This window comes from Lissotriton vulgaris, chromosome 9 (genome assembly GCF_964263255.1).
Source record: "Lissotriton vulgaris chromosome 9, aLisVul1.2, whole genome shotgun sequence".
Classification (NCBI taxonomy): domain Eukaryota; kingdom Metazoa; phylum Chordata; class Amphibia; order Caudata; family Salamandridae; genus Lissotriton; species Lissotriton vulgaris.
This window is the reverse complement of record NC_141697.1, coordinates 1,241,427,787-1,241,441,820: the sequence shown is the minus strand read 5'-3', so window position 1 is coordinate 1,241,441,820 and position 14,034 is coordinate 1,241,427,787. Positions and strand designations below refer to the sequence as shown.

General features: G+C 52.5%; 1 protein-coding gene across 7 annotated transcripts in view; it reads left to right on the top strand.

The window, feature by feature from the left end:
- The window catches only part of PBRM1 (polybromo 1), a 368,051-nt gene that overhangs the window by 327,720 nt on the left and 26,297 nt on the right, over positions 1-14,034 (top strand). For all 7 annotated transcript variants that reach the window (XM_086939413.1, XM_086939411.1, XM_086939408.1 and 4 more), the window contains one exon: positions 6,708-6,884. In XM_086939413.1, coding sequence (XP_086795539.1) covers positions 6,708-6,884 — 177 coding nt within the window. The remainder of the gene's footprint in view (positions 1-6,707; positions 6,885-14,034) is intronic.

Below are 14,034 nucleotides of genomic sequence, written 5' to 3'. Positions count from 1 at the left end.
CGTGGAGGCGGTAGGGGTGGCAAGCGGAGCCAGTCCACACCTGCCCCCGCAGCATCCGCCTCTAAACCCTCCTAGTCCGTGCTTTTCGGCCCATGTGACGCCAGTGGGAGGCAGGGTTCGCCATCACCACTCTCACTGGCGCACAGTCACTTCGGACAGGTGGGTGCTGCAGATCGTCTGAAGGGGCTACTCCCTCCCCTTCGAGACGACCCCTCAAGCCATGCCACCGCAACACCACCGCGTATCGGGGGATCACTTGCGGCTCCTGCAGGAGGAAGTTTTGGCCCTCTTGGCCAAGTGGGCCATCGAGCGCGTTCCTGGGCCAGAAGTAGGACGTGGTTGCTACTCCCACTACTTTCTGGTACCCAAGAAGGGCAAAGGGGGCCTACGGCCCTATCTTGGACCTGAGGAACGTCAACGGCTTCCTCCGGAAGGAGAAGTTCAAAATGCTGACACTGGCTCAGGTCTTGGCTGCCCTAGACCCAGGAGACTGGATGGTAGCGTTGGACTTGCAGGATGTGTATTTCCACATCCCCGTCCTGCCGGCCCACCGGCGTTACCTGCGGTTCACGGTAGGCCTCGAGCACTTTCAGTTTACCGTGCTCCCCTTCGGCCTTACCAGCGCCCCACGGGTGTTCACGAAGGTGATGGCGGTGGTCGCAGCTCACCTGCGCAGGTTAGGGGTTTCAGTCTTCCCCTACCTAGACGACTGGTTGTTGAAGGCGGGCTCGCCCCAGGCAGTCGTCAACCACCTCCAGACTACGGCGGATCTCCTGCACAGGCTGGGATTTTCCATCAATGTGCCGAAGTCACACCTGTGCCCCTCTCAGAAGCTCCTTTTCATCGGAGCGGTTCTCGACTCGGCGCAGTTTCGGGTTTACCCGCCCGAACAGCGAGTCCGGGATATACAGGCCCTGATTCCGATCTTCAGGCCGTTATCCCGGGTTTCGGTCAGGTTGACGCTGAGGCTTCTGGGGCTGATGGCCTCCTGCATCCTTCTGGTGCATCACGCACGGTGGCGGATGCGGGCTCTGCAGTGGGACCTGAAGTTTCAGTGGGCCCAGCACCGGGGCAACCTTTCCGACCACGTCCTGATCTCGGAGGGCACTGCGAGACAGCTGCAGTGGTGGCTCACGGACCGCGATTGGGTCAACGGCAGATCCCTCTCCCTTCCCCAACCGGAGCACGTAGTTGTGACGGACGCGTCCCTCCAGGGCTGGGGTGGCCACTTGGGAGAGGCGGAGATCAGAGGACTCTGGTCTCCGGCGGAGTCCCGGCTCCATATCAATCTGTTGGAGCTGCGGGCGATTCGTCTGGCACTGAAAGCATTCCTCCCGTCTGTCCGAGGGAGTGCAGTGCAGGTGTTCACGGACAACACCACCGCCATGTGGTACTGCAACAAACAGGGCGGTGTGGGGTCGTGGACCCTATGCCAGGAGGCTCTGCGCCTCTGGCAATGGCTGGAACATCAGGGCGTGACTCTGGTGGTTCAACACCTGGCAGGTTCTCTGAATGCCAGGGCGGACGAACTCAGCCGTCGGTGCTCGATGGATCACGAATGGCGTCTGAACTCGGACGTGGCGCAAGGCCTCTTTCTGCGTTGGGGAGAGCCTTGGTTAGATATATTCGCCACCGAAGAGAACGCGCAATGTCATCAGTTCTGCGCGTTGGAATTTCCAAGGCGGCACTCGCTCGGAGACGCTTTTCGTCGCGAGTGGAGCTGCGGTCTGTTGTACGCCTTTCCGCCTATACCTCTTCTGCCCAGAGTGCTGAAGAAGATCAAGCGCGACCGGGCACAAGTCATCCTTGTGGCTCCGGACTGGGCACGAAGGTACTGGTATCCCGAGCTACTCAGTATGTCAGTCGATCCCCCGGTTCGTCTGCCTCTTCAGGAGGACCTTCTGTCGCAGCAGCAGGGGACGGTCCTCCACCCGAACCTGTCCAGTCTCCACCTCCATGCATGGAGATTGAGCGGCAGCAGTTGAGGCCATTTGACTTGCCTCCTGAAGTTTGCAACATCATTCTGGCAGCCAGGCGTCCCTCCACAAAAACGGTATACGCCTGCAGGTGGAACAGATTTGTGGCATGGTGCACAGCAAAGGCTGTGGATCCTTTCAATGCCCCTCTCTCTGAGATTCTTCTCTTCCTTCTTTCTCTTGCCCAGCAGGGCTCTGCTCTGGGCACTATCAAGGGCTATCTTTCGGCTCTTTCAGCCTTTCTGAGGCTGCCTGACCAACCCTCTTTGTTCAAGTCCCCTATCGTAAATCGATTCCTGAAGGGCATCACTCATACTTTTCCTCCTGTTCCCTTCGTGATGCCTCAGTGGGACTTGAACCTGGTTCTGACATTTCTGATGTGCGCTCCCTTTGAGCCTCTTCACAACTGTCCACTTCGCCTTCTTTCTTTAAAGACTGCCTTCCTGGTAGCCATCACCTCTGCCAGGAGAGTGAGTGAGCTCCATGCTCTCTCTTGTAAGCCTCCTTTCCTTTCAGTCCATCCGGACAAGGTTGTTTTGAGGACTAGGCCCTCCTTCTTGCCTAAGGTGGTCACGGCCTTCCACATGGGGCAGTCCATCACATTGCCCACCTTCTTTCCGCCTCCGCACCCCTCGAGAGAGGAGGAGAGGCTCCACCGTCTGGACCCAAAACGTGCGCTCTCATTCTATCTGGATCGCACACGCCAGTTCCGGGTGGATGATCAACTCTTTGTTGGGTACGCGGGCGCTAAGAAAGGGAAAGCGGTGCACAAGAGGACCATTTCTAGATGGATTATCATGTGCATCCAGGCGTGTTACTCCTTGGCTAAGAAGGAACCACCTGTTGGGCTGCGGGCTCATTCCACTCGAGCCACGGCCACTACAACTGCCTTGGGCCGAGGTGTGCCCCAGCAGGACATTTGCCAGGCTGCTACGTGGGCTTCGTTGCACACGTTTGCGAGGCACTACTGCCTGGACAGTCAAGTCCGGAGAGATGGCTACTTCGGCCGTTCCGTTCTCCAGGACTTTCTGGTGTGAATATTGGTTCGCAGACCCACCACCACGGGGATGGTATTGCTGGGGTATCTATTCTAAGGTAAGGAATCTATCACTAACGTGTCTCTTTCAGATGCACAAGTTACTACTTGTGTAACGATATATCTGTAAGAGACATTAGTTAGTGATAGATTCCTTACCGACCCACCCATCCTCCCAGTTCTGCGAACCGATATCTAGGGTTAAGGTCATCCCCTTTCAGGGCCCTAGTTTCTTGGCACCAGTGTCGGTTTTTGTCATGGCTCTGCGCTTCTGGCGCGGAAAAGCTGTGGCTAAGAACTGACGTCAGCACGCGGAGGCGGCGTCTATATACTCCGACGACGTCATCACGGCGCCCGCGACGCCGACGACGGACGCGGAGCCGCAGACGACGCCTACCGACGCGCAAGGGTACTGCTACGCAAAATTTTCCGGATCCAGTCTGACGCCTGGGGATATTCTAAGGTAAGGAATCTATCACTAACTAATGTCTCTTACAGATATATCGTTACACAAGTAGTAACTTGTGCATCAGTCTCATTTCAGAACTGCACCATAATCCCTTAACCCCTTCGATGCTGTTGACGGAACGGTTCTGTCATGCACGTCGGGTGAGCTGTGGGGATGACGGAACCGTTCCGTCATGACTCCGCTCGCGCAAGGCGGAGTCAGCATGGGCGGGGAATTCGCGCCGCACGGAAGCGGTTAAGGTCTGCGTTTCCACCGTCAGGATTATGATGTTGGTATACAACAGCAAATCCATGTTGACCTTTCTGACATGGATTGGCTGTTGGAAACAGACTTTGGGGCCTCCAGCAGGGACACCCTGGCCTTCCGCATTTGGCCCTGTGGGGCACCTCAATATCCCCGCACGGTGCCTGCCACACAGTGCAGGGATGTGTACAAACGTCCATTTTTCAATGGGAGCCTATGCTGTGGTCGGCTTAAGTCCGTCGAACACGTTCCAATTGAAAAATGAAAGTTTGCGGTCGCATTCTAAGGGGATAGTGTGAACTGATCGCTAAGGACAGGCGGTTCCTTCCCCGAAACTATCGGTCAGAGGCAACTCTGACCGCCATCGTAATTAGGCCCTTAGTCACAGACCCGCTCACACTCGTGCACCCACTCACCCACTGAGACATGCACTTAGACACTCATGTATCCACTCAGATCCAGTCAGACAGTTATATACTTACAAATGCACTCATGCACCTAGTCACAGATTGACAGAGAGTCATGCAATGAATCACAGACCCATTGAGAGACGTGTGCACCCACTCATAGATGCACAGAGACAGTCAGGCAGTTTGTTATAGAACCACTGATAGACTGATGCACCATGTCACAGATCCACTCCGATACATATACAGTGAAACCGAGACTTACTGACACAGTGATGCATGCTGGAAAAAAACAAAGGTTACAGGGACATTCTAATTAGGCTGACATTTCTCTTGTACATAACCAGCGAAATTCAGCGGTTATGCTAACTATTACCCGCACTCCCGCAATGCACTGCTTAGGACTTCACATATTACATCACTCCTGACATGATCAGTGACATCATTCATGACCTCATCCACAGAATCTCTGATGCACACACTCACACCCCAATATAACCTTTCATACACCCACTTCAACTTCCACTGTACCATCCTTAAAACCATTGACACACCCACACAGTACTTACACACCCATTCACGGATCCATAGGTCTACACACAAATCCACTCAGTCACCCATACAGCTACTCATAATCCATCTCACTCACTAATGTAGCCACAAATATATTCCACTCCTACACCCATACAGCAACTCACACACTGTCAGTCACCCATAGAGCTACTCCCACACCTACTCACCCAACCATAGTCAATGACAGACACTTAATCACCTATACAGTTACTCACGTATTCATGCAGATACTAACACATACTCACCTATACAGTCACTGACACAAGCTCACTTGCCCATACAGCCACTCACACAGTCATTCATGTACTCCAACACTCACCTATACTTGCTTTCACACATGCTGCTACTCACCCATATACCACTGACACATCCTTTTACTCATACAGCCTCTCACAGACGCACTCGTTAAGCCATACAACCACGGACTCACCCACCCACCCACCCACTCATCCATACAGGCAGTCACACACACCCTTACCCACCCACACACATTCATACACCCATACAGGTGCTCAGACAACCAATCAATCACCCATACAGCCATAAGCGTACCTACTCTCCAACCCATACAGTCACGTGGGCACCATCTGACAGACAAATACAGATGTTCACATGACCTCGTCACTCACCTATAAATTCACGGCAACACCTAATCAGTCACTTATACAGTCAGTCACGCACCTACTGAATCAACCATTGGGCACTCATATACCCACTGATTCACCAACGCACCTTAGTATATATATTTAACACTCATAACAATTTTGAAAACACTCCGTCACTGGATGATGTCACCAGTGATGTCACTGACCATGTCATGAGTGATGTAATATGTGAGGTCATAAGCGGTGCATTGCGTGGCGTGAGTTATATTTAGCTCCGCTAACTGTAACTGCTGAATTTTTCGGGTTTTGTAAGAGTGAAATGCCAGCCTAGCTAGAACGTCCCTGTAACCTTTGTTTTTTTCAGTGAATATATATATGTATATATGTATATATGTACATATATATATGTATATATATATATATATTACAGCTCTCACTTGTCTTGTTTTTCAAAAGAAAAGAGGAAGCACTCTCAGGAGCGGGTTCAAAGTTTTATTCCAAAACCCACAGCGACCAGACGCGTTTCGGCGTGTTGCCTTTATCGATGGTCCTGAGAGTGCTTCCTCTTTTCTTTTGAAAAACAAGACAAGTGAGAGCCGGAATTCATTGCGGAAGGCACCATCCGCGGAAGCACCCGTCCTTGAGTGCGTGAAGTGGGTGCAAACGAGGGAGCTTAAATGTGTGTATATATATATATATATATATATATAGAGTGGAAAAAACAAAGGTTACAGGGATGTTATAGTTAGACTGCTATATATATTATAGTCGAAAGGACTTACATTTATTTGCATGTATGTCACCTCTACCATTTTTATTATGGAAAGCGGCTTAACCAGGAAAATGCTAAATTAATGGCTCTGCATCTTTGTTAGAAATTGCTTAGACGTCCAGCTCTTCAACGCATGGTTTCCATTCACAACATTAAGAAAGTCTCATCTTTAAAAAATCCATATGGAGTTATCACTGTTTGGAGACCAGCCAAAGAAATACCGTCTCATTAATAAATGCTTTCCTCAAAAATATTCGAGGTGGAATATGATAAATGTAATAAGTTTTATTAAGAAACGTTCTGCTACAGAGTAGTACTTAATCACATTACAATTGCTAAGCCTCACTGCCCCAAGATTTGTACCTTGTTGGGGTTACAGTTTTATTGTCCAGTGGAAGGCACACAAGGAGAATATCTTTCACTGGATGACCGTCATTACCCAGGTTTGCAGCAGAGCTTCTTGGGTCACTGTTGGAAACAGGAAGCAAGATTGGGATGTTCTTGTGACTGTTGTGTAAGGTTGTTACATTTTCCTTAACCTCGGTCCCAGGGAACCATCGCCACTCTGTTGAAAAACATTTGATATTATTTAATAAAACTCTCTTATCTGTGTGCACCCTTTACAGAGCGGGCAGCAAAGGTTGCTGAGCAGCAAGAGAGAGAGCGAGCAGCTCAGCAGGCGCAGCAGCAGCAACAGAACGCAGCCTCTCCCCGAGCAAGTACTCCGGTCGGTGCCCTCATGGGGGTGGTGCCCCCTCCCACACCAATGGGAATGCTGAATCAGCAGATTACCCCGGTTTCAGGTAAAGGGTCCTCTGCCTCCGTGCTGTAACCGCAGGAGCGGTCCTCCGTCGGTCAGTGTTGTGTTTGTGGGTAAAACCCGACAGGGATGAGTAAGATTCTGTTATGATGCCTTTTCAAGTTATGTTTTTATTTCAATATTTGGTTTGGGTCACTGCAGTATTACCGTTCTATCATAACCAAAAATGTATACTCTTCTAATTATTCTTTCCCACCTTCTGATGGCTTTGAATGAGCACATTTAATCTTGAAAAAATCAAAGGCGGTTCCTATCCAATGTTTCTTCCTGATTCCTCTTACTGGATTATGTATTGTAAAACTCACAATATTTGTTTGGCTGAATCTGAATTCTAGCTAGCGGAACTTGTATAAAGGCCTCTCTACATGTTCCTCAAGCGTACTGGGTGATGAGCTTGCACAGTCATGGTCCTGGTGCAAAGTCCTGTGGCAGCCACAGAGTTAGAGCTGATGAGATGTGCAGGCGGTTGCCAGCAGCCAGCCGACACGTGAGCTCTAAAGGTGCGGTTGATGTCATTGAAAGTGTTCCTCATGCAAACGTGAGCATATGGCTTACTCTGCCTCGTAAGCCCTGGGTTAAGGCTGGCGAAGATTCACAGGCATGTCACTCTGATGCCAGACCAAGCCGCTCGCAGCCAGAGGCCGTAGAAGGCAGAGCTAGCTGCAGCCAGAGGCCGTAGAAGGCAGAGCTAGCTGCAGCCAGAGGCCGTAGAAGGCAGAGCTAGCTGCAGCCAGAGGCCGTAGAAGGCAGAGCTAGCTGCAGCCAGAGGCCGTAGAAGGCAGAGCTAGCTGCAGCCAGAGGCCGTAGAAGGCAGAGCTAGCTGCAGCCAGAGGCCGTAGAAGGCAGAGCTAGCTGCAGCCAGAGGCCGTAGAAGGCAGAGCTAGCTGCATCAAGCTAATCCTGAATGGTAGAGTTTGGGGTCCTGGATAAGGAGAAGGAGGTCTAGCTGACGAGCCCTCTAATTAATGTGCAAGGTAAATGCAGGAGCTAGACGCTGTGACCAGCACAGCTAGCTTTTCGCAGTGAGGTGAAACTGAGGCGAACATTTTGGTGTAGCTTTCCACCGACTGAAAGCACTGGCAGAAGAGCGCTCATGGCCGGCATCGAAAGATCCAGGCCCAGGGTTCATTATGTGGCTGCCGTGCACTAAACTCCAGCTGGTAAATATTTAGGCAGCATTGCAAGGGCATTCCACACTTGGGTGCTAACGCAAACTCTGGGTGAAGGTGCAATGGACGCATTCATGGAAGTGGACTTTGCCAAAAGGGCTGGAATGCCTCAGTGCTACGCAGGGCCCATGCTGCAGACAGCATCTGTGAAGTTTAATGCCAGGGACTCTGGCCTGCATGCCACAAGGAACCGCAACCAAGAAGAATGACTCCTCAGAAATATTCATCTTTCCAGCCTCTACAAGAAAGGTTCAGAAGCCAGACAAAATCTATCAATTGGAATTAAGAGCATTAATCGTTGTCAATATGTTTTACTTTCCTGGACATTCCAGAGTTTGCAACAGTTTAGGTTGTGACACCCGATGACCGAACTAGGTGAAATAGTACAGGCAAAAGAAAAACATCCTGAAATTCTTGGGAATACTAAAGTGAGGAACCACTGTGTGCGCCTGCACCCAAAACTAGCGCAAATGTAGATGACTTGGTGACTTAGCAGACAAAACCCAAGTGCAAACAGTACGGAATAAATGAACCATCATAGGCAGCTCTGACCTGTTGCTTCATGATCAAAGGGATACATGACTTCCTGGAAACCTTTTGATGTGGGTGTCAACCAAAAGTGTTTTCATTTTGGGTTTAAATTATTTTAGCAGAAAAGAGGGGAATTGTTGAGTGGAAATTCAGCTGCATGTGCCGGAACTGTTGGAGGAATGTTGGAGGAGGATTAGGAGGGTGAATAGTGGTTTATTTTTTAAGGAAGAGTTGTGTGCAGAAAATGCACATGCGATTCTGCCTGGAAGTGTAAGCAGCTCACGGACTGGTGGGTGGGGAAAGGTGCACCGTAGGATTGGCACAACAGAAATACCCCAATCTACCTGAAGCCTGCCACGTACCAGCATAGGGGTCATCTGCATATGATTCCTAAGAGGGTCGAGATAATAAAAATAAGTGTGTGTAAAAACTGAAAACGTTTGTGCGACTTATCATGATACTGATGTTTCAGGTCATACGCTTTATGGGGATGGTAGATCAACTGCTGGGCCTGTCATGTTTCACCCGCTGGGTACTTGTACATAAATGCCCTAGCGGGAAAAAGCTACGGGGGATAAACAAATGTCGGTCACAGTGTGGATTGAAATGGAATGGAACAATGGCTATGACGGGCACATTGATGGTCTTGGGCAAACTTGCTCCGAACAAATGGACTGTTCTCACCCCAATGGCACTGGTTCTGCTACGGACCTAAAGTATTGATAGAATCACCGGATGCAATCCAGGAAGCTGGGCGCAATGACTGAGCAAATGGATCGGGGGCCTTACCAGTAGAAGGGTCCTTGGGTAAATTGGTGAGACTTTGGATCTTGGAGATAGGTTAGACAGAAGGGTGCCTGATTAAAATGCTCTCTACGTCCCACCACTCTTCCCCCACCCTGATTACTTTTTAATTCCTGGTCCAGGTGCATGTGGAATAACTGTTCCCGATGTCTTTCTGAGAGGAGTTTCAGGTTGTTGTCCCTTTGGGACACAGTGAGCCAGTCCAACAGAGGCTGGCAGGGTTTGGGTGGCAGTCGTCTAGCATGTAGTTGACAAGGATTTGACAATTATCACTTAGAGAGAGGAATATGTATTTTCCGGCGTATAAGACGACTTTTTAACCCTTTAAAATGTGCTCGAAAGTCGGGGGTCGTCTTATACGCCGGTAACTAAATTTTACCGCTCCACCAACCTTGCCTATGCCCGCCTGCTGTAGTCCTTACCGGCTATTGTAATCGTGCCGCTCCGCCTTCATGACCCAGGTCGGTATACCGAGCCTGTGAGCATGCCTCGAGCCTCCGCGTCGGTGTGATGGCAGCGCAGCAGCTCCAGTGGGGAGGAATTCGGGCGCCCTGCTCGTGGGAGGGTGGGGGGATGCAGCAGCATGTCCTGATCTGGCGTCTCTCTCCTTCCGATGTGACCAGAAATCTCGCGGTCATCGGAAGCAGAGGAGCGTCAGTTAATGGCCATAGAAAGGGGACTGTGATATTTTCCCGCCGGCAATACAGCAACGTCATGTTTTGCTGCAGTTACTAACAGTACATTCCTGTTAAATCACCAAGACACTGCGTTCTTTTTAGGATCGGATGGACAGTCTTTACACTTTATGTCACGGAGGAGGGCTAAAATCACGGGTAGTCTTATACGGCAAATATATATCACAAAACCTAATTTTTTTAATGAAAAGTAGGGGGTCGTCTTATACGCCGGGTCGTCTTATACGCCGGAAAATACGGTACTTGTATCTGAATACTGTCCATGCAGTCTGAGCAGATCTGTGGGTGGTCTAGAAATCTGCATTGAAAGAAAGATGATTTCCTACATACAGCAGAGAGTGGATTCAACAATGGAAAGGATTGGACGGCTACAGAATAGGAGTTTGATGTCGGAAGAGCAATACCTTTATGATCCCGGGAAAGAGCTTTTAAAGAAAACTAAAAGAAAATAATGAAGTATGCTTCTCGAGTAATAGGGGCAGCCTTCCAATACCTGGTGAATGTACACTGTAGGAAGCGCAAGATCATTATTATACTGACTCAGGGGGAGGGAGTTGTTACCTTCACACATTGAATGACTTGGTAGGTAACACATTATATGGGAGTGATGCAGTAAATGCAACTTTACGCACTATGCGAGCAGACACTATGATTCCCCAAGGGTACAAACGGACACATACCATGGAAGACTTTGTCTAGAATACACCAAAGAGGACCCTTCATCTCAGAGGGATATGTTGGGATCCAGTATGACTGACTGTTGAAATAAGCACTGACAGGGGAGAATGTGAACAAAGCACTGTCCTCCTGGGCTTCTGGTAGAACGTTTGAAGGAAGTATGGTAACCTTTGCCTACTGCAGTTGTCTTCCTACAGCAGGCTGTGGAGTCTTCCCTCAGTTTCTATTTTCAAGCTTGTTCGTGGCAGCAAACAGAGTTTCTGCTCTGTAGAGTGGCATGGGATGTGCCTCGTGGCCGCTGCTTTTTCTCAGTCCTGTACTATAGAAGGAATTTCTCAGAAATAGTTCTGTCTTGTCCAACCCCAAACTGCAGGTCAGCTACACTCTGTAAAGACCTTCTGGCTTTGACTGCTGCTCCCTCGGGGGATCCTTCTGCAGACTGCGCCCGCGGGGGATCCTTCTGCAGACTGCTGCTCCCGCGGGGGATCCTTCTGCAGACTGCTCCCGCGGGGGATCCTTCTGCAGACTGCTCCCGCGGGGGATCCTTCTGCAGACTGCTCACGCGGGGGGATCCTTCTGCAGACTGCTCCCACGGGGGATCCTTCTGCAGACTGCTCCCGCGGGGGATCCTTCTGCAGACTGCTCCCGCGGGGGATCCTTCTGCAGACTGCTGCTCCCGTGGGGGATCCTTCTGCAGACTGCTGCTCCCTCGGGGGATCCTTCTGCAGACTGCTGCTCCCTCGGGGGATCCTTCTGCAGACTGCTGCTCCCTCGGGGGATCCTTCTGCAGACTGCTCCCGCTGGGGATCCTTCTGCAGACTGCTCCCGCGGGGGATCCTTCTGCAGACTGCTCCCGCGGGGGATCCTTCTGCAGACTGCTTCTGCGGGAGATCCTTCTGCAGACTGCTCCCCCTTCGGGAGATCCTTCTGCAGACTGCTCCCCCTTCAGGAGATCCTTCTGCAGACTGCTCCCCCTTCGGGGGATCCTTCTGCAGACTGCTCCCCCTTCGGGAGATCCTTCTGCAGACTGCTCCCACGGGGATCCTTCTGCAGACTACTCCCGCGGGGGATCCTTCTGCAGACTGCTCCCGCGGGGGATCCTTCTGCAGACTGCTCCCGCGGGGGATCCTTCTGCAGACTGCTCCCGCGGGGGATCCTTCTGCAGACTGCTCCCGCGGGGGATCCTTCTGCAGACTGCTCCCGCGGGGGATCCTTCTGCAGACTGCTCCCGCGGGGGATCCTTCTGCAGACTGCTCCCGCGGGGGATCCTTCTGCAGACTGCGCCCGCAGGGGATCCTTCTGCAGACTGCGCCCGCAGGGGATCCTTCTGCAGACTGCTCCCTCGGGGGATCCTTCTTCAGACTGCTCCCTCGGGGAATCCTTCTTCAGACTGCTCCCTCGGGGGATCCTTCTTCAGACTGCTCCCGCGGGGGATCCTTCTGCAGACTGCTCCCCCTTCGGGAGATCCTTCTGCAGACTGCTCCCCCTTCAGGAGATCCTTCTGCAGACTGCTCCCCCTTCGGGGGATCCTTCTGCAGACTGCTCCCCCTTCGGGAGATCCTTCTGCAGACTGCTCCCACGGGGATCCTTCTGCAGACTACTCCCGCGGGGGATCCTTCTGCAGACTGCTCCCGCGGGGGATCCTTCTGCAGACTGCTCCCGCGGGGGATCCTTCTGCAGACTGCTCCCGCGGGGGATCCTTCTGCAGACTGCGCCCGCGGGGGATCCTTCTGCAGACTGCGCCCGCAGGGGATCCTTCTGCAGACTGCGCCCGCAGGGGATCCTTCTGCAGACTGCTTCCTCGGGGGATCCTTCTTCAGACTGCTCCCTCGGGGAATCCTTCTTCAGACTGCTCCCTCGGGGAATCCTTCTTCAGACTGCTCCCTCGGGGGATCCTTCTGCAGACTGCTCCCTCGGGGGATCCTTCTGCAGACTGCTCCCTCGGGGGATCCTTCTGCAGACTGCGCCCGCGGGGGATCCTTCTGCAGACTGCGCCCGCAGGGGATCCTTCTGCAGACTGCTCCCTCGGGGGATCCTTCTGCAGACTGCTCCCTCGGGGATCCTTCTGCAGACTGCTCCCTCGGGGAATCCTTCTTCAGACTGCTCCCTCGGGGGATCCTTCTTCAGACTGCTCCCTCGGGGGATCCTTCTTCAGACTGCTCCCGCGGGGGATCCTTCTGCAGACTGCTCCCGCGGGGGATCCTTCTGCAGACTGCTCCCGCGGGGGATCCTTCTGCAGACTGCTCCCGCGGGGGATCCTTCTGCAGACTGCTCCCGCGGGGGATCCTTCTGCAGACTGCTCCCGCGGGGGATCCTTCTGCAGACTGCGCCCGCGGGGGATCCTTCTGCAGACTGCGCCCGCAGGGGATCCTTCTGCAGACTGCTCCCTCGGGGGATCCTTCTGCAGACTGCTCCCTCGGGGGATCCTTCTGCAGACTGCTCCCTCGGGGAATCCTTCTGCAGACTGCTCCCTCGGGGAATCCTTCTGCAGACTGCTCCCTCGGGGGATCCTTCTTCAGACTGCTCCCGCGGGGATCCTTCTTCAGACTGCTCCCGCGGGGGATCCTTCTGCAGACTGCTCCCTCGGGGGATCCTTCTGCAGACTGCTCCCTCGGGGGATCCTTCTGCAGACTGCTGCTCCCTCGGGGGATCCTTCTGCAGACTGCTGCTCCCGTGGGGGATCCTTCTGCAGACTGCTGCTCCCGTGGGGGATCCTTCTGCAGACTGCTGCTCCCGTGGGGGATCCTTCTGCAGACTGCTGCTCCCGTGGGGGATCCTTCTGCAGACTGCTGCTCCCGTGGGGGATCCTTCTGCAGACTGCTGCTCCCGCGGGGGATCCTTCTGCAGACTGCTCCCGCGGGGGATCCTTCTGTTGTAGAACCTTTTGGGACCGTCCCAATTGTGCCATCTCTGAAGAGGGCACTGCCCATCTTCAACCCTTTACTAAAGGCATTTAGCTGTTGTTTCTTCTAACTACCACAACCCCCCCCTAATTTTTAGGCCACCATGGCATTGATTCTACCAGAGCTTTCAGCCAGGTTTGATATGGTTGACCATGTGGTCAAGCTTTTGTCCGCCGTCCCCCTCTGATTGGCATGAGTCCTGCCCCAGATTGCGATCACTTAGGGATCTTCATTCATGCATGGTCCACCGGTCTCCACCTCTGAATGCACCTCTTCCTAATATCATCGATTGTAGAAAACTATACTTTCCGGCAGTGCCGCTACACCCTGTGCTCGCACATGAACGGCCGCGT